Below are 21,370 nucleotides of genomic sequence, written 5' to 3'. Positions count from 1 at the left end.
GCGAAGGAAGTGTGCTCTAAAACGAGAAACTGCTAAGATTGAGTCCGCTACCTCATTACCCATTCATGTGGAGTTCTGTTTCCCACCACTTCAGCGACTGAAGTCCCCAAACCCTTCACACTCCATGTGTTGCTGCCGAGAAACTCCAGGGCTTCAACATCCTCGAGGCATGGAAAGATGAATGGGCCGCTGTAAAATCAGACTCGCTCGGGAATCGTGGACCCCACACACCAGCTTCCAGGGTTCGATCTTCCCCAAAAATTATGGTGCCGTCTTTACAGACTCAGAACGGGCTACGGTCGCTGCAATTATTTCTTAAACATGTGGGGATGGAAAGATTTAGCCTTGTGTGAATGTGGCGAGAACATCGAGAAACAATAGAACAAATGGAACGCTGCGCTGCCCCCTGCACGCACCGGAGCTAGAGAAGACCTGCTGCAACTCACACCCAATGCAGCAGCGTGGCTCAACTGCTTAAATGTTGACCTATAACTTTGTATTTGTATTCTTTTGGACTCGTTTTATCATTTCGCGATAAAACTGTAAAATTGTGTCTATTATGTAATTGCCTATTTTGTTAAACATGCTATGCGACTAAATAAAAAAACTTAGTTAAGATAAACACCCAACTAAATAAAACTACTTACTTACATCTAATTAATCTCAAAGCCGCAAAAAGAAGCATGGTATTCAAAACTGACATCAATAAGCCTAAAAAGCAAAACAGTCCGACACGGATGATTTCATTACCATTTAGATTTTGAAATTTCGTTAAATTTGATTAAGTGTTGGAGGAGGAAACAGTCGAGTACGAAACATCGTTTTTTGAGATTTTTACGCAGGATTTTCGTCTAACCTGGCGTAGTCCTTATCGCATTAGTTTTAGGAGCCGCTTCTGTTAGCGAGACGGATATATTCACCTAAAATATTTAAATCTCAGCTCCCGTATCCTAATAAGTGGCGATTTTGTATCATGGCCAATAATTAGACCTGACCGTACGATTCAGTTCTCACCATAAAAGCAAACATGGATGTAATGAAACTAAATGAAACACAGTTTAATAGGTAAAATTTTATTTAATCAACGAGTGCAGAGCAGTAATCTTTGTACAAGTTGCTACCTACTCCCGATTTGATTTTAACACAAACATGTGAGCTGATACATAAAACCTTTTACACTTATTATTGGTAAACCTATATAATAAAAGTTTTGTATTTATGCAATACTAACAAAATATCAAACAAAAATAGTGTGTGTCCTTATTGCTTTATTTCATTTTTATATTCCCTATTTTAAAACAAAACAACTAACCTAAACATTAATTACACTAAAGTTCCTATTTTTTAAACAGTCGCGCAAGAACAGGCTTCGAATTGTTTTACTCCAATTAAATTAATGAATATGGAAATACTCCGATATAACGAAACTGAACCCGCTAAAACCAATGAGTTATCCGTCATTGTTAGCACTAGATGGCAATACTGAAGGTCCAGGGACCCATGTGCAACGGGCCGGGGGAAACGCACTGCGATTAATTTCTAGCGGTTTGCAAGTGCGTATGAAGCATGCTGTAAGTTTCAATTTTTACGTTTCTGAAACCGCAAGAAATAAATTGCAGTGCGTTCTAAACCTTAGACCCGGAGTGTCACTGTTTTGCTATCGGTCCTTATCATCGAGCTAGACAGGTGATCTGAAGACTACTCTCCGAAAGATGAAGCATTAAACCAAAGGACTGTCACACAAGTCGATCATCATATTGACATATTCCTCTTTGTATGTGACATATTCCTAATTGTGAAATGGTGTCGTTAATTCCGTAATCAAAACGAATTGAACTATTTAAATTTAGAAATAATAAACACTTGAAAACGTGCACCGGTCAAGTCAAAAACGAGACACGCATTCGGCATTTCATATATTAATTGAATTTGTGATTTTTTTTTGTAAATAAAAAGTGCATGTAATAATCAGAACCTCAGCCATGAAGATCGTAAGTTTTTGTGCTTACTAGAATATGGCAATCAGTCAATCACGCAACATTGACTATTTCAAGTGATGCAATGCTCTAATTTGACTTTTCTTTCGGTCACACTGTTTAGCCGTAGTACTCACTCCGGAATAAATATACCTCCATGGGGCTACCTGGTACATAAAAACCAAGTTTCGAAGTTCGCGGTAGGCACCTAGGCACCTGCTTACAGCGTTAATGTTTCAAAACCCTAATTTGATACTCGGCAACAAAAACTTAAGTCTTAGATTTGCCGCGTAGTTTTACGTTAAAACTGTTAATTATTTCATTGTAATCATAAATGACAGCCAACTACTTTGAGACAACTACTTACATCCGTCTCTGTCAAACTAGTCAATCTTAGACCTCATTCGAACGAGAGTTTAAAAAGCGTTGCGTTAAAACCTGACGTTACAAGTTTCGTACGCTAAATTCGATTTAACGGCTAACGCTAAAGTCGAAAATCCAACAACACACGATGAAAAGGCCGCACCGCCATCGTGTGAACACATACATGGTTATCCATTTGCCTCGTGCGAACGGGGCCTTACGCCTGTAAACCATAAACGCCAAAAAAGCGAAACTGGAATAATCACTAAAAATCATTTACAATAATTTTCGTCATTCAATCCACTATATATTAATTCTACTCTACTTTTTCTTTCTTAATGTGATTTTGACGCATTCTTAAGATTATTACACAAAAGTAATAAAGCGAGCTAATAAAAAAAGGGTTAAGTAATCAAAGAACCGAGCTACCAGACTAATGCAGTCATCTTGACCGATGATGAAGTCACAAGATGAAGTCATCTTGACCGCTGCACTCATCTCATTTTTGTCTGTGATTTCTAGGATACTTCAATTGACCCTACTATAAATCACTAGTTTTATTTTAATCCATAGGTCAAAATCAAACAGGTCAACCTTCAGGTTACAGATTCGTATGGCGCGTCAAAATTCTCCCGTTAATATCCTAGGAACGCGGTGTGCTAGTCCCGCCGGTGGTCGCGCGACGACGACAGATGCGAGCGGCTCCGGCGCGAGTCGCGCTCGCGGTCGCGGTTGCGGTCGCGGTCACGCGACCGCTCCCGGGAACCGTCCCGCTTGCTTCTGCTGCGTGATCGACTCCTCCTGTAAATGAAGTCAGAATTATTTCCTAGCACTAATTTGGGAATTTCATATGCGGCGACCCATTCATTCGTGATTGTTAGGAATCTCGACTTCTCAGTCTTGATCAGAGGTTTATAGGGCCTATCGCGAAAAATTAAACAGTTTTTTCCTTTTATTTTTATGAAGATAGAGAAAAGCAGGATCGTATACGAGCTTCCTTTATTTGTAAGGCCTTCGACATATTTCTGCCCTTTCGCCTGTACTATGAGGGCGCACCCACCAATTTATTATTACTATTGATACTTGCGCATACGGTTACAATCGCGCTGTATCCCGATTTTCGCAGTTGCGTTCGTCATGTTGACGCCTCGGCCATGAAACGTATTCGTTTTAACCAATGTATGCGGTCGGCGTCAGCGCTGATCACGCGTTTCGTAGCCCTCTGGGTTACTGTCGCAAACTCTGACCATGAGCAACCGGGTTCGTCTCTTCATAGGGCCCTTACTTGCGCTCGCGCTCGCGGTCGCGCTCGGCCCGCTCGCGGTCGCGCTCGGCGCGGTCGCGCTTGTCGTCCTTGCGCTCGTCCTTGCGGTCGTCTTTGCGCTCGCGCGCGGTCTCGCGGTGGCGGCGCGCGCGGCGGTCCAGCTCGCGGCCGCCCACGTAGTGGCGCCGCCCCCCGCCGCCGCGCTCGCGCTCCGACGCGCCGCGCTCCTCGCGCCTTTTGTCTAGGTTTTTCTAAAAAAAAGAACATTATATACAAGATGATTTCTACAAAACACAATATAAATTGCTGACGGGAAAAATTAAATCAACGAAACAGTCTGCGAGCCCGCACCGAAAATTCAAATAAGTGAGCACTGAGTCTGTCATCTTGTGCCTAAATTAAATATAATATATCGAAGAATACAAATGTATGCGTGACTTGTTCCCTTTTTGTACCTTGAGGTCAGCGAGTTTTTCACGAATAGTAATAAATCCGAGATGCAATTTTCCTCCAAAATGATCGGCTAGCCGCCGGTCGTTGTCATGTATGCCGAGGTAGGCAGAGCACACCTCGCAAACGCGCAACTTCTGTTGCTGATAGGACGACGCCGGCATTGAGTTGCGATATTCCTGTTCAGCGACTGCTTTCTTTTTACGCAATTCGTCTATCTGTAAGTGTAACAAAAGTTGATTAGTATGTATACGACACAACTTCTAATGATTCTTCTTTTCTAGGCCGCATTAATTAACCTACCATGGTTTACGAAAATAATCCAAATACTTTCAAAGTTTTGATGATACATTTTAGTTAACGTCCAATCTAATTTGAATAGACACATTTATCGACTGATTTTTAATAGAAACGAGTCCCATCATTTTTTAGTATAGTCTGGAGACCAGTTGAAATTACCCCGCTAAAATCTAGTAAGTCTTTTTTGCTTTTTAAGATCCCTTGCGCCATGACTAACCAACCACAGGAGCGCAGGTTTAGTAGTGCAAGTTCCCTGCAACGAAACTATTATCAATAGTTGTAATTGCTTCTCGGCGGGTTAACAACAACTATTTTTGCCTTTTTATATATTCCCGTCGCTGCAAAATACAAAATAATATGTATATGGTCTGTTTAACTACCTTGTTTCCTCACCTATGTGAATACGTATTTGCACCCTAACCTAACCCCCCAAGTATCAGTTTCGAATAATTATGGCAACCTTACTTATAAGGACATTATTTTTATAAATTACGGTGTAATCACCGATAATCAGACGCTTTCTCTCAAAATTGAAGTGTGTTAATTTTAAAGTGTTAGTATTTTGATTAGTTTAAAAATCAATAATAGTACAGTAAGCCACACCTCTCCCATGAGTTTGACGCTCTCTTCCACCATACCCTCCTCTCCAAGCGCCTCAGCCCGCGCCAGTTTCTGTCCGATCTGCTCCGCGAGCTCATGGACCGAGTTAGCTTTCTCAGTCACTTCTGCAGACAGCTCCTCCTGGGTTTCGGCCAGGCGCTGCTTAGCGGCAGACGTCCGTCGGTCACAGTCAGCTATGAATGCCTCTAAGTGCTCCGTTGCCTTTGTACGTGCACAAAACGGATTAGAAAATCATGGAAAAACATCCTTGAGTAGATCAGATTATATATGTCAATGTAGGTACGTATTTTTTTCTATTCGTACTCACATAACTGTACCGCGATCTTATGACTTGCGAGTGTAGCATGTGGTATAATTGATTACATTCTTCTAAAAGTAAGGTAAGTAAAGTGATTTTAAAAGAACCATTAGTATAGCAAATTTTTTGAAATTATTAGGCTGAGGTTGACATTTTATCAGGTCTTAGACAGTATTTGACTAGTAATTTAGTAATGATAATTATAAGTTTAATATTTGTAAATTAAGCTAGTACTTACGTCAATGTCGTAGAAATAATCTTTGGTCTTTGACGCTAACTCATAATCCGCCCGCAGCGCCAGATCATGTATTTTTGGACACTCACCTAGATCCATTCGCTGCAAACGAAACAAGTCAAACAACGTAAATAAATTAATTAAATAATATGCTTATCCCAGTTACAGGGGGCACATTAAATATTTCAAATATTTACCTATAATCACATACAATAACCGATATAGAGATCTAAAGTTTAGATCCTATACTAAAGGAATGTTTACAAAAACAAAATATTTCACTACACTGGTTGACACCTAGAGTCCTACAGTTTAATATTATTATTAATATTATAGGACATTAGTACACAAATTGACTAAGTCCCACAGTAAGCTCAATAAGGCTTGTGTTGAGGGTACTTAGACAACGATATATATAATATATAAATACTTATAAATACTTAAATACATAGAAAACACCCATGACTCAGGAACAAATATCCATGCTCATCACACGAATAAATGCCCTTACCAGGATTTGAACCCGGGACCATCGGCTTCGTAGGCAGGGTCACTACCCACTAGGCCAAACAGGTCGTCAAACAACAGTTGTATAAATATTTTTTTCTTAAAGTGTCAAACAATGTATTCCATATAAGTGACCATGTATTTAAGTTCATCTTTTTCCAAAACTGAGGAATTCCATAGCAATATTGATCAAGACTAATACATACACATCGTGAAGTGCAAGGAAGCAAAATGAGCGTGCACCTCCTGATGGCTCAGCCTCCGAATCAATGGAATTGTTAAGTAGGTATATATTGTAAGGATCATAAGAATTTGTATTGTAAGGGTATTGTAAGATGAAGTTGTCATGACAGACATAAGATTTAACAAGAATTTGGAACAAGATGCCCACTACTTTACATATTCACCGAGAAATTAGTAAGAAAGAGCATGTAGAATACTGTCAATCTCTTTTCAGCTTGATAGGTCTTAAGAGTTTGATACAACATTAAATATTGATTGCATTAAAGATTATGACATAAATGGGTTGGTTATTTTTTTTTTCAATGAAGTTTTAGGAATTATTCTCAGTGAATACATATTTTATGGTCAAAATCATAAAACAACATATCAATTGTCATAGGATATAAAAATTAATAAATAAAAACACCCACTGCCAGTAAGAAGGATTCAGCAGATCATTATTATAAACCATAGACAAAATATTATTAAATCACTTGAAGAATAGAAAAATATTACAGAATATGTAAGCCACAGCTAAAGAAGATTCCTCACTCAAGTTACCCCAGACTATGGCACACAACAGCACCATCTACTTTAGCTGGCAAGTTGGTGGCTACATTATTTAGAATTTCTTAATGCAAAAACTACTGGCAGTGAATGTTAAATCTTTAAATGACAAAGAAAACCCCTCCAGCACATTTTATTAACCATTTCATAAGTTATTGTTGGAATAAAATACATACAATCCACACCATCAGCTCGCGCCTGGTACACCCGATGGAAAATGACAAATATTTTGTACTTACAAATCATAGTGGAAACACCCAGCCATTACAACTTAGATCCTAATTTGTTGGCTAAACTGATTGAATATATAAATATGTTTTAACATTGGTAACATCAAGATAATATCATTTTAAGTTCATTACAAAGTTATTGTGAAAGTATAAAAACCATAGGAAAATTTACATAAAATATAACAATGTAGGAAAATGATGTGATTATTAAATTGTTTTATTGTAGGATAACATAGCTGGCGATTTTACATTAAAATATATTAAGCACAATTTTTGTAATTTTTCATGCAATCATGTTTTCTCTTTCTAGCCATGTATATAGCTCAGTACGTACCCAATGTAGTTAGAATATCACCGAATTGCTCTCACCAGACTTTACATTTTGTTCCTAAAATTTTTACATGTACTCACCAAAGCAGCATATGAACCGTTGATTTATAATCAATTTTATATAAAGCCCGGGAGTCTTATTAAATTAAACCTGCTTAGCAGTAAGTGTACAATCAGCTAACTATAAATGTTTATACGTACATCTTGGTACTTACAGAACAGCCTAACTCATACAATCTATCCCTCATCTGTTAAGTATTGTGATGAGCAATAAAGACTAGTGTTGGGCATTTTCTGAAAAGCATATTTCACCACAGTTAATGCCACTCCAATAGATGTTTCCAGAGGTACTACAGAATCATGGCAACAGACGAAATAGGAAGGAATGAAACTTGGCAGCATATACATTGGGATGATTAAACCAAATACTACATAATAGTAAATAATATAAGCTTGCCAGTCAACTGAGTCAATAGAAAAGCAGCTAACCTCCTAAGGAAAAAATGCTAAAATTGTCAGTTAAATTTGAATCTATTGTGTAAAGAACAGAGTTGATTTTGTTTTGTTTGAAAATTGAATGGACAAAACAAATGCAACTTTGTTCCTATTGAAAATTATTTCTATAGGGAGGACCGTGAGCCTTAGGAAGCTAAAATATATAGATTACATCTTTTTCATTGAACTGCTAATGGTGAGGTAAGACTGGTAAGAGACCAGATAAGTCTCATAGCTGTTTTCTAGCAACCAAGTTGGTTGGTTCAACTATAATAACACCACAAAATTGTGTCTACATCGCATAAATAATCCCATTGCATATTAAGATAGAACACTTCAATCCCATATATACAGCTAGTACATTCTGAATTACTGAATTATCTTTAATTTGGAAAAGAATAACATAATGTTGTGATAATATCAGAGATTCAGGATGTGCAGCTTTCCCTTGAAACACAAAAAAATCATATTATAAAACTTACCGTTGAAGATAGAATTTCATGTGGGCAACATTGAAGTAAAAATGATTTACACACAGAATCATCAAAAAACTTGACCCCATGCCTGTCAGCTTCACCTGGAAGTAATGAAAGCACCTTCATAATCCGGTGGAATTAACAGAGTCAATTCAATTGCAAAAGATAGAGATCAGCAGTCTGCAAACTAGGGCTGGAGCCTGACAATGTGGCCCTCGAAGAGGAAGCAGAGGCTTGAGCATTGTAAGTAAATAAACTACGTTCTGCTCCATCGTATAGAGTGCGACAAACCACCCTAATGCAAATGCTCAAAGCGGCCTCACCAAAATCCGGCTGGATGTGCCCGACATACTACGAAATACTCAACATAGTATAAATTAAGTTACTGTGCTGGTTATTAGTAAACTTACGGATTGAAAAACAATTAAAATTAATATAATTACCATTGCGAGCTGTGCCCATCAATTGATCCAACATCGCCCTCATTTGCTCGTGTGCAGACATTCTGAATGCTTGTTGTGGTAAGAGCTATTCAGAAGTGTGGACTAGACTATAATGTCTAGTGAGCTACGAGGCGCTCCTCTAAAAGAAATCGTCAGGTTTTTCACGCTTATAACTATTATAACTAAATAAAATATATTTTAAAACATTCCTCGCAATACAGACAAATTAATGTTGAATAGTTAAACAAGATGGCGAAACGCGACGTCACTTCAACACAGATAAAACAAAAAGAGGGATGTAGCCACTGCACCAGAACTTGGCAGTGCCAAGTTTAGAGCAAATAATCAAAGAATACAATATAACCGTTTTTCCCCCGAAAGGGATAAAAACGAATATTTCGAGTCCAGCCGAAGCTTGACCCACCTCGAGATTACGATCGGCTTTTCCCCAAGTAAATCGTCCTACAAACTCCCTACAACCTACTTTTGGCCACCTTGAGTGGCAACACTGGCGTGACGTCACTACCGGAACAGGCACCAACGCGCGCCGGCTAGCTGCTTGTTCAGTACCTTTATATGCCGGCAAGGCATTTAAACTTGGGTGGGTCAAGCTTCGGCTGGACTCGAAATATTCGTTTTTATCCCTTTCGGGGGAAAAACGGTTATATTTAGAGGTCCGAGCCTCCGCTTGACCCACCTCGAGATGTGTTTGGTTTCTGCCGGCATTTTTCGATTGGTGTACTGTGAATGGTATCGTGATTATTTTAATAACTCCCAGAGCTTTGTAAGAAATCACTTTATTAGTAATTAATGGGTAAATTCAAGTTACCTCTTACAATAGACAAACCGTATTGAAATGATTGGAAGGTCTGTCAGTATTAATCATACGTGGTCGGCTGATTTGCCTATAGTAATGTCTAAAAAATGTTTTTTGCGATCTCCAATTTCCTTTAGACAGGACATCTTCTATCTCTAAGCCGCTCAGAGAGTAGTTGTCACTCGCAACTGCAGCACGGGTGGAGCCAGGCGGAGCATTTATGTGAAGTTCTTTGAAGTAGTTTTTTATCCAACCGGCGATCACGCATCTACTGGCTTCTCGCACCCTGCCTCTAGTTGTGATAAACAGACTGTTTAGATATTGCCTAGCGTTCCGCCGAGGCAACGATATCTCTAATAGTTTTTTAATCCAGTATACTGAATTAAGATTTTTGATATGATTGGCCTTGAGGGCCCATCCGGTTTGACGAAATTTTGTGCAGTCAGTTTTCGATCCAAATCTCGGTTGAAGGATGACGGAATCGACGTTAATTTGGCAGTTGCTAGGTGATATATCTAATAGCGTCAAGTCGTGAATACGTCTGCCTGAATGCAGAAGCAGCAGTAAAGCCGTATGTCTGGATACTTGATACAAGCTGTCCTCATCTACTGTACTTTTATTCAGGCCATCTAAAATGTCATCCAAATTCCAGATAGGTTTCTTAACCTTAGGCTTAGATATTGATATGCTCTTAAGTATGTTTCTCACTAGTGGATGACTGGAGATTAATTCTGACCTTGAAGGATTGGCAAAGGTGCAAATCACTGATTTATGCACTAATATTGTTGCAGCGGCTAGATGTTCTCTATGATGAAGAAAGCATAGATATTCTGCCACTTTTTCTGGAGGCGGGTCATTAATGGAACAGGAATTTTCAACTGCCCATTTTTTCCATCTGATCCATGCTGAATGGTAAGTTCGTAAAGAGCTTTTTCGCCAGGAATTTTCAAGAAGGTCTTTGTACTCTTGTGGCCAGGTATTTATTTCGGAGGCCCACCCCGTACCCTCCAGACTTCCAATTCTAGGTCTCTCACTTCTGGAGGTGGCTGGTTGGTTCTGCGATCTATCAAATTCATCTGCAAATCTCGAATCGTGAACGGAGCCGCTGTTGCGCGAGATTTGAGGTCGGCTCTCCAATGTACTTTGTGCCACCTGGGGCAGGCAATTAAGTAGATTCCTCGTGCTTTGTTCAGGTGACAAAGTACTCTCGGCATTAGGCATGGCGGGGGGAATATCCATGCAAGCTTCCAGTTCCAGTGCCTGGAGAAGGCGTCTACGAATAATGCATTTCGATCTCGTATGTCCTCGGTTACGTACACTGGTACTACCTTCGACTGAGCTGACGCAAAGAGATCGATCTGCGGTGTTCCCCATTTGCTGAATATCGTATCCATGACTGAATTCGACAGAGACCACTCCGGAAGTTCTTGTTGGCGAGATAGGCTGTCCGCCGCAGCGTTGTATCGACCCGGGATGTGTCTCGCTGTAAGTATTATATTTAGTTGATTGATAAGCTGGAATATCATTCTCGTCAGCTTCAGCAGAACCAAAGATTTGGTTCCCCCTTGTTTCTGCAGGTAGGCTACAACAGTTTGGTTGTCTGATTGTAGAAGGCATGTTTGTCCTTGTACTATTTTCCTGTTTTTCTTTAGGACTATGAATACCGTCCACAATTCCTTCCTGTTGCAGTGCCACGTTTTTTGCTTGTTGTTCCACGGCCCTTTTTGGTGTCTGCCATTTATGGATGCACCCCACCCCCAGTCCGATGCATCTGTTGATATAAAAATTGTCGTTGGTTTTGGAAAGATGGAAGAATTGTCGGACAGGTGTTCGAGCCACCACGTGCAATCCGATAGAGTCTCCGGGGACAGAGCATATTTTTTGCTGGTCGGGAACCTTCTCATTCTGTTGTTGTCTCTTTGGAGGTATCGACAATGTAGCCGCCCGTAAGGCACAACAAAGGACGCGAAAGTTAGACGTCCTAGCAGACGTTTTGCTTCTAGCCAGGTGCATTTTTGTTCCACCAGTATTTTCGACAGCTGTTTCCTCGTAAGCAAGTTTTTCTTGTGGTCTATACTCTTTACGTCCGCTTGCGTGTCCCAGATAATCCCAAGGTATTCTTGTTTTTGACATGGAATCTGGCTGGTCTTTCCGGGGTTCAGTTGCCATCCGAGGTACTTTAATATTTGACAGGCACGGATTCCTTGGTTTGTTAGCAGTGACGGGCTCTGCCCCGCTATAAGGAAATCGTCGAGGTACACAACCACACGGATTCCTTCGCTTCTTAGGATACTTGCTACCCAGTTGGTTAGTTTGGCGAAGACTTGAGGTGCAGTTGCTAAACCGAAGGGTAGACATGTCATTTGGAGGAGGCTTTTTCCTACCTTTAGCATCAAGAATCTCCTGTGCTTCTTTATTATGGGCACATGAAAGTACGCCTTTGAAATATCTATTTTCAGTAGGTAATCCTGTGGTTGTAAGAAGTTCTGAACTTTTTGGGAGTTTATAAGCCTGAACTTTCTTGGTTTTAAAAATTTGTTTAGGTTTTTCAAATTGAAAATCTGCCGGAAGGTGCCATCCGGTTTCTTTTTCAGGAATAAAGGGGACAGGAACCCCGTTGGAGCCGATGCTGGCTCTATCGCCCCAATTGTTTGTAGGCCCTGAATTTCCGAGTTCATAGCAAGGCTGGGCGTCGTTTCCAGCGATTTGATGTTTTTCTTGGATAGGCAAATTAAAGGGGGTTTTTTGATAAAGGGGATTCTGTATCCTTTTATTATGTTTAAAACAGTTTGATTTGCTCACAATTTTCTCCACTGATTTACCCTTAGACGTAGTACCCCGGCTCGAAACTGACTGTCAATATTTTTTACTATGCGCAGCTCGCGTGGGGCGCTTTCTGGAAGTCCTTCTTCGAGCTGTGAGCGTCCTTGGCACGATTCTTTTGATGGCTAGAGGATTTGGCTGGCCCTTGGGCTCGTCGAGGTTGTCTTGTCCTATTGAAGTTGGGAGCGTTGGGAGTTTTGTTTTGCATTTTGTTTTTGAACTCAGGTTTCTTCGGGGGAAAAAACTTTTCATATCCGCCATATTGCTTGAAAGCTTCTGAAAGCATTGCTTCGTCAAACAAGTGTGTCTTAGAAGGCGGAATGTTCTGCATGACAGTGTCACATGCCATATCTGACGACGAGTAGAACGCTCTTCTGGCCGATATTACTTCGGAGCGCCGGCCACAGACGTATTGTAGCGCCTGGTCGGAGATACGCCTGTACCCGGACTCTTTTGAGAGCACATTCTGGTGTATTGATTTGATAACCAGAGGGTCATTCACCTCTCTTGCTATTTGTTGAAGACCATCCTCTAAGGCTCGTCTCTCCAACAGAAAAGCATGTGTGAGCACTCCTAGGGTTTTATCGATTTTCAGGAGTATATCTGGGTTGCACCATCTTGGCGTGATTTTGCTTAGTTGAGGGTTGATTTTAAGTGCAGTAAAAACCGGAGTCCCATGTAGCGTTTTTTCTGCATCTTTGTAACGCAGATTATTCCATGTGTCAGAGCCAAGACGCTGGCATTTAGCCCCTTTTGCCACCATGTCTGCATCTGCCGCTGGGACAGGAGGTTCAGCTTCAGTAGTGATCGTATCAAAACAAAGACCAGCAATAGCTTCTGTCTTATCATTCCATATTGGTACTGGCGCTGATGGGCTTATTTGTTCCTCTTGGCCCTCCTCGCTCTCATTGTCTGACCCTATGTCTATATCTGAGTAAGACGAGTCCGCTTCGGCGATAGTCTGATCAGCCATTTGAACGTCGTCGCTTACTTGGATCCGATCGGTTCTTTCTTTAACCGCATTTACAGCTTGTACTACGCGCTCGGTAGTGTTGTTGGAGGCAGCCAACATTTGTTGCATTAGGGCGCTGAACATTTCCGTTTGCTTCTCGAGCGCAGCGGCGATGGGATCCATCCTGGTGCTCTGTGTCTTCTCTGTGGTCTCAGGGGTCCTCAATCTCTTCGATCTGATTGGGGATCGAGTTGGAGTGCTTGGAGCTCGTTTTGAGGCTCGGGACGGAGAGCGCCCTTTTAAGAAATTATCGGTTTCTTCTCTGCTACGAAGATGTGGTTTCATCATTCTGATTGCATTCAGAACATTTTCCACGTTGTTGCCGTGTATTTTAACAGCCAATGAATAGGGAGCATAAATTAGGGCTCTGGTGAAAGGCCATTCAAGCATCTTTAATTTTATGCTTTTGTATGTTTTTTCGGATAGCTCCTTCAGACTGAAAGCTGCTGCTATGTCTGCCGTCGGGATCGCATAGCGCAGTTTGTTGATTATTTTAGGATCGGGTGGATCACCAATGAGCTCCTGAATATTGACATCTTCTATTTGCCAGTCCTTCCAGTCTAACGGCATGAACGGCAGAATGGCGTCATGCAGCTTATCGATCGGGTCCTTTGAGGTGGAGGCTGTGGTACCCGTGAGTAGAAGGACCTCTCGGATTGTCGGCATATTCCCTGGAAAGGGAATACTATTTTAGCATAGCTGTAACTGTTGATCCGTCGGTTCAATTGGGCTTAGAGAGGACGGCCGCGCGAAGCGTCGAGCCGTTGGGCCGACGAGCGGAGCTGACAAGCATTTACAGCGATCCGTCGGATCGGCTGGACCGCCCGTCGGGCGGGTCCAGTATGGAACGGATAGGAGACGACGGCTCAATTGAGCCGACGGGTCAGATATAGGGATATATGATATATGATCCCTTTCGTTCCTGGTTTTTGCTTTTGTGGTGCGTATAACGTGTTTTCACACGTTTACTCAAAAAGCAGGAGCAGGTGATGTAATGCACGCTGCTCGCATACGTTTAATAACGTAATGTGATTTGATGGTTTTCGGAGGCGGTACGCCGTCCGGGGCATCAATGAAATTAACTTGTAGGTTGCTAAAAGAAAGGGAAATGGACTTACCTTAGTCTTTCACTTGTAGAACTAAACGTTGATAGTTCACTTTTTATATTTGCTTTGCGAACGAACACACGTCGTTACTTGGGGAAAAGTCAAAGCGTACTGAACAAGCAGCTAGCCGGCGCGCGTTGGTGCCTGTTCCGGTAGTGACGTCACGCCAGTGTTGCCACTCAAGGTGGCCAAAAGTAGGTTGTAGGGAGTTTGTAGGACGATTTACTTGGGGAAAAGCCGATCGTAATCTCGAGGTGGGTCAAGCGGAGGCTCGGACCTCTAAATACTCACGTTTAGTGTTAGACCACTGACCAAGCTAAGTTGGCAGCGATTAAGATAGCCCAGACTGTGCAAGTGTTATTTTAAATGTCAAGCTTCTATAAAATCGTGATGTTTAAATAACAGTTGCACACAACATTTTATTGTAAGCTTATGTTTATTAATAGTCATATTTTGACTAAATGAAACTCGAGTGGGTTCCCCTAGTGTGAAAATATGGAACTAAAATGTTGTCCAAGGTTTAAATATATACTTTATAAACATATTAAATAATGAAAGTACCTAATTAATTATAAATATTGTTATACTAATTTAGAAATACTACATACTCATACCTATTCAATATTCATTTATATATTGTACAATAGTTAATACTGCTAATGAAAATAAAGTAATGTTATTGACTTGGGATTGGTTGCCAGTTCCTATTCGTGCTCTTTTATTGAAACAAAGTGGGTTGATCGAGTTTTGAACTGGTAACCGATAACAAGTCCGAGCGGCATTCGGTGCTTGGATTCCGAGGTGTAAACAAGTGTTTCAAATATAGTTAGTTGAGTGAAAAACTGTGGTTTGATTACTTCGATTTAACCTAACACGTGAAATTGGGTCATATGCGGTAATGGTTTAACATATTCAGAAGTGGGATGAATTTAACGGTACGTGTTACTTTTATTTCAATATATTAGCATGTTTTACTTTACAATTAATACTGTTGGAAATAGGCCACAAACATAAGCGCCTGCAGTTTTACCACATGCAACGCGACGCAGCGCGTGAGAGTAAATCAGGACTTTTAGGTACATTTTCTTGCCATATATACGCGGCTAGCAACGTTCCATATTAATCTTGTTTTAAAGTTTTATAGTTAGTAATTTCGTTCGATTTCTATTAACAATTAATTACCGCTACTGCTTATGGGGGGTGGTGATTACATTATTAATTGAATATTTATTGTAATTAAATCTGAATGCAGTATCAAAATGATTATTGTAGAAATTGTAACCTTCAATTCCACTGTAAAAAAAAAAAAAAAAAATTACAGTTACAAGGAAAGTGATGAGTGATGACTGATTATTTGAAAGTCAATATAGACTTGTGCCTCGTATTAGTGTATATTTTAAGATATAATTCAGACCAGATTACTTAATTTACTTTACTATTATTATTATGTTATTGTAACATGAGTTTAGCGCTTCATTTTGTTTTCTCTAATTATTGATAATGTTAACATAAGAAGTGTTTTCAGTAAAGCAAAGCAAAGTAGTCAAATGTAAAGTAGGTTCAAATGTAAAGTAGGGTCAAATGTAAAGTAGGGTCAGATGTAAAGTAGAGTCAGATGTAAAGTAGAGTCAGATGTAAAGTAGAGTCAGATGTAAAGTAGAGTCAGATGTAAAGTAGAGTCAGATGTAAAGTAGAGTCAGATGTAAAGTAGAGTCAGATGTAAAGTAGAGTCAGATGTAAAGTAGAGTCAGATGTAAAGTAGAGTCTGATGTAAAGTAGAGTCAGATGTAAAGTAGAGTCTGATGTAAAGTAGAGTGATGTAAAGTAGAGTCAGATGTAAAGTAGAGTCAGATGTAAAGTAGAGTCTGATGTAAAGTAGAGTCAGAGGTAGAGTCAAATGTAAAGTAGTCAAATGTAAAGTAAAATAAAATGTAAAGTAAAATGTAAAATAAAGTAAAATATAGATTGTTATGAACATATCATGTCCTCGCGTATTTTGGTTACAGTTACAAATGAATGACGACGATCAGGCACTACCGGCTGAGGCCCAAGCTGAAGCAGCCGATGAAAACTCAAGTCTCGACGGTGGTCGCGGGCGTAGCATACAACGGACTCCACGAAGACGAGTGCTGCGGAGTCCTTCACCACGGAGGGTACGGCGCCAACGTTCACCATCAACGAGGTCACGCTCCCATTTACGCCGGAGTCGTAATCGAAGTCGGAGCCGTGCCTTTGCTAATGAACGAGGAAGCGGAAACAACGCCGATCAACGGGAACCACGGCTTCGCAGTAGATCCAGGGAACCACTACGACGCCATGACCGATCCAGAGAACCATCGCGACGACGAAGCGGATTTAGGGTGTCCCCTCGACAACAGCAATCTTCAACTACCGAGGACACATCACGTGAGTTTTTGTCTCAATTTACAAAGCTGTTAGACAATCTTGGATCCTCTCGTAGGGGTAATAAGGAAACTTTTTCAAACGTTAACGTAGTGCCAGAATTTGATCCTTCATTAAAAAAACCAAACTATTAGAAACTGGTTAACAAAGGTTAATGAATGTGCCCAGTTGTATGAATGGTCAGAACGTCAAATAATACATTATGCCTTACCAAAGTTGGTGGGCGTCGCAAAAAAATGGTACGAGGGTCTACCAACTTTGTTATATTCATGGTCCGAGTGGCAAGCCAAACTTAAATCTGCCTTTCCTTCAGAAGAAAATTATGGACAAATGTTAACAGACATGTTGGCTAAGCAGGCTAAGTTTGGAGAGTCACTCGAAGAATATTACTACGAAAAAGTTGCCTTATTAAATCGTTGTGACATAGTAGGGAAAAGGGCGGTTGAATGTCGACGATAGGTCGGTGCGTCTTGGAGCAGAGGCAGCACACAAAGAGCATATAATCACTACGTTTTAAGAGACGGGACTTCCATACTAGCGAGTGGAATCAGTTTGTTTCGCAAATCATTACCAAAATGTACGACAAAGAACTGTCAAAGAACCATAGTACCAACATAAGCAATTTAAATAGTGTAGTACGCTACACGCTTGCGTTTCTTATCGATATCGATAAAATGGGAAGGGTTGAAATATAGACTCTTGTCTACAAATTTTGTACTCTAAATCAAGTTAGGATCGAGTCCACATTTAAGTTGTATCTTATATAGTGGATAGTTCTATGAGTGGACTAATACGTGGTCGAGCTTAAAGTGGACCCGATTTTTTTAGAACACCTTGTTGTTCTTCACCACTAGGAAGGATCAAAGTTGCACTTTTCTTCCCTACTAGGAGGGATCACTTTTTTTCCTCTTTTTGCATACTTCTTAGGTTAAATTATTTAATTTAATTAACATTAAATAAATTAATTTAATTTATTTATTTTTTATTTGTACCATAATAATTTCCTCATAGGTGATGTAAACAGCAGTATGTAAATTTATCACGTGGTAGCAAAAATAATACCACCCTTAGGCGTTAACACTTGAATCCCTCACTACGCTAGGATTCTATTTTAGAATACCTCGTTACACTCAGAATGTAATTATAAAATCCTTCACTATTTTTTTATATTAAAAGCACTATTTTCAAAATGATCTGCAGATACATGTTTCAATAAATGTAACTTTTCTATGGGAAGATGTATCAGGTCTTTGTTCCCAACAAATTTGACCCACTGCCTGCATCTGAAAACATACAGCCTTGGTTATGTACAGTTTATATTCCAAGTGTTAACTATTATTTAGCGCTAATATGCTTCTATAAATCATGTTTTTTTGGCATCCAATTATCAACAACCCTTTATCAATGCTCTAACTTTTTATGTATTTATATGTCTGTTTATCATGAGAACCGGTCTGGCCTACTGGGCAGTAACCCTGCCTATGAAGTCGATGGTCCCAGGTTCAAATCCTGGTACGGGCATTTATTTATGTGATGACCATGCGTATTTGTTCCTGAGTCATGTGTGTTTTCTATGTATTTATATGTATATATCGTTGTCTAAGTACCCACAACACATGACTTATTGAGCTTCCTATGGGATTAAGTCAATTTGTGTACTAATGTCGTATAATATTTTTTATTGATTAACAAAAAGAGAGATTAATTTACTTACATTTCTGATTAATATATTAAATAATTACTAGATTAAAAAAAAAAAAAATATGTTAAATAATGACCATTAATGCATAGATGATAGATAATTTTCCACTGAAAATCTTCGACGAATTAATTTTGTGTCATATTGCATGAAGTTCCCAGAAAATTTCACATATTTTATTTAATTACTTACACTGATATATAAATAAACATACAATTATCGATAGTTTTAGTACATCCCTAGTTCACAACAAAAAAAAAAACATAAAATATCAAATTTTCGATGTGTTTAAAGCCTGCTGCACCAAAATAAGGTAAAAAGTATCTAAAGCAATACGTACCGGTCTTTATCCAAGGGAAATTTCGCCATAAAATCCCTTTTTTTTCGTGATTTTCTCGAGTGGCTCGCTTGCCACATATTTCACACTTAGTAAACCGTTTTCTCGGTGGCATTGTAACAAAGTCGTTCTTTACTCCGATCACGGTTCACTATTATCGATATTTTCACTAAATAATAAAGAAAATGCACGAAATACCAGAACAAAACATTGAAGCCTTCATAACAAACAAAACAATTAGGCTGACAGTTGACTTGATGTAAACTTGACAGAATAAATAGCACTGACGTTTTATTTTTCTTCGTTGGCAAAGATTTGCGAAACAAGTTCCATACAAAACTTATTTTGTTCCTAGTTGCGTCAGCCTGGCAGCACAGTTCACAGATACGGATAAGCTTTTGGCATATTTACGTAATGCAAAAACAGGGCCCGTTAGATACTTTAATCATTCAAGTAAAAAGACTCGGGAGATCAAGCCTAATACTACTGCAGGAAGTACAAGTAAGGATAATACTCGTACTAATATACGTTGCTATAATTGCAGAGAAGATGGGCACCCCTTGTCAAAGTGTCCTAAGCCTATAAAAAAATGCAATAAATGCTCGTTGATCGGTCACACTGACTCTGAATGTTTTCGCCCCAGGAAAGAGTAAGAAGCTAATATCAAAATGTTTAGGTCCGTACAAAATTGTTGGAGTAATGTGTAACGACAGATATTCAGTAGAAGATACTCAGATTACGAGGCGTAAAGGGAAGGCTATCTACAGGGGTGTATATCCAGTAGAAAAGATACACCCGTGGTTACATTTCAAAAGGTCAGAAGATGACACGAGCTCAGAAGAAATGGAAGAGGATGATGTTAGTAACAGTACTAACACAGCCATAGATATAACGGATGATATATTAGAGGTAGGCGGAATTTAGGAATCATGATCCAAGAGAAAAAAAAATACTAATAATAAACAGCTGTAAAATGAGATAAAAGCCACGAAAATAGTGTCACGGATAGAAGGATGATTAAATATAATTTAAAATGGTTATTGGAAGGATGTTAATCTTTTTTTTTTCAGAGAGATAATGGAAGGATGTTAATCTTTTTTTTTCAGAGAGATAATGGAAGGATGTTAACTTTTTTTTTTTCAGAGAGATAATGGAAGGATGTTAATCTTTTTTTTATTTCAGAGAAATGATGGAAGGATGTTAATTGTTTTTCAAAGGAATGATTAAAGGTTATTTTTGGAAGGTGTGGTTAAATATTATGTGATGAGATATTGGAGTAATTGATGGTATATGTTATCAAGGTATATATTTATTATGTTATTAATAAATAATTTTTGGAAGTCTTAAAATTTTTGGCTAGTAAGATATTATAAAAATAAAGGATTTTTATAGTAGTATAATGAATTGGAGAATAAATTAATACACAGGGTTACTTAAATTGTATGTAATGCAAATACATGGGAAAGAGAGGATTCACTATTGAAACTTAATAATAGTTCATGAGATATTGTATAATTAATCAGATAAATGAGACAATCCGTTAATTAATTAAGAGATGGTCATGTTTTCTAAATCAACTTACACGAGGTCGTGACATGATTTGTCAGGATGGACGAATCTGTAAGCTTATGTTTATTAATAGTCATATTTTTACTAAATGAAACTCGAGTGGGTTCCCCTAGTGTGAAAATATGGAACTAAAATGTTGTCCAAGGTTTAAATATATACTTTATAAACATATTAAATAATGAAAGTACCTAATTAATTATAAATATTGTTATACTAATTTAGAAATACTACATACTCATACCTATTCAATATTCATTTATATATTGTACAATAGTTAATACTGCTAATGAAAATAAAGTAATGTTATTGACTTGGGATTGGTTGCCAGTTCCTATTCGTGCTCTTTTATTGAAACAAAGTGGGTTGATCGAGTTTTGAACTGGTAACCGATAACAAGTCCGAGCGGCATTCGGTGCTTGGATTCTGAGGTGTAAACAAGTGTTTCAAATATAGTTAGTTGAGTGAAAAACTGTGGTTTGATTACTTCGATTTAACCTAACACGTGAAATTGGGTCATATGCGGTAATGGTTTAACATTATGATACTTTGCGGCATATTCTTGATCATTCAGATCGTTCAGATCAAATAAGTAGTTGCAATGTATAAAAAAAAGCGGCCAAGTGCGAGTCGGACTCGCCCATGAACGGTTCCGTACCATTTATGACGTATTAAAAAAAAACTACTTACTAGATCTCGTTCAAACCAATTTTCGGTGGAAGTTTGCATGGCAATGTATATCATATATTTTTTTTAGATTTTTCATTCTGTTATTTTAGAAGTTACGGGGGGGGGGGGGGACACGTTTTACCACTTTGGAAGTGTCTCTC

The 21,370-nt window shown here is 39.1% G+C and overlaps 2 protein-coding genes across 4 annotated transcripts; both read right to left on the bottom strand.

Moving 5' to 3' along the window:
* Positions 1 to 1,057: 1,057 nt before the first annotated feature.
* Positions 1,058 to 9,060, bottom strand: LOC133522225 (putative RNA-binding protein Luc7-like 2). 3 transcript variants are annotated; one of them, XM_061857480.1, is made up of 8 exons: positions 8,778 to 8,822; positions 8,341 to 8,435; positions 7,565 to 7,657; positions 5,511 to 5,609; positions 4,957 to 5,175; positions 4,059 to 4,271; positions 3,625 to 3,854; positions 1,058 to 3,140 (listed from the first exon to the last, which is right to left on the bottom strand). In XM_061857480.1, exons 4-8 carry the CDS (start codon positions 5,604 to 5,606, stop codon positions 2,999 to 3,001), a joined length of 900 nt encoding a protein of 299 aa, XP_061713464.1. In that variant the 5' UTR covers positions 5,607 to 5,609; positions 7,565 to 7,657; positions 8,341 to 8,435; positions 8,778 to 8,822; the 3' UTR covers positions 1,058 to 2,998. The 3 variants fall into 3 exon arrangements, with proteins under 3 accessions (XP_061713464.1, XP_061713463.1, XP_061713462.1); XM_061857479.1 differs by having other exon boundaries at positions 7,579 to 7,657; XM_061857478.1 differs by lacking the exon at positions 7,565 to 7,657 and having other exon boundaries at positions 8,778 to 9,060.
* A 3,326-nt stretch (positions 9,061 to 12,386) lies between these two features.
* On the bottom strand, positions 12,387 to 14,815 carry LOC133522224 (uncharacterized). Its single transcript, XM_061857477.1, has 2 exons — positions 14,548 to 14,815; positions 12,387 to 14,100 (listed from the first exon to the last, which is right to left on the bottom strand). Exon 2 carries the CDS (start codon positions 14,093 to 14,095, stop codon positions 12,464 to 12,466), a length of 1,632 nt encoding a protein of 543 aa, XP_061713461.1. The 5' UTR covers positions 14,096 to 14,100; positions 14,548 to 14,815; the 3' UTR covers positions 12,387 to 12,463.
* Between the last annotated feature and the right edge of the window lie 6,555 nt (positions 14,816 to 21,370).

The sequence above is a fragment of the Cydia pomonella genome, chromosome 10 (assembly GCF_033807575.1).
Source record: "Cydia pomonella isolate Wapato2018A chromosome 10, ilCydPomo1, whole genome shotgun sequence".
NCBI classification, from domain to species: Eukaryota; Metazoa; Arthropoda; class Insecta; order Lepidoptera; family Tortricidae; genus Cydia; species Cydia pomonella.
Note: the sequence above shows the minus strand (reverse complement) of the source record. Positions and strands in the feature narration are given on the sequence as shown.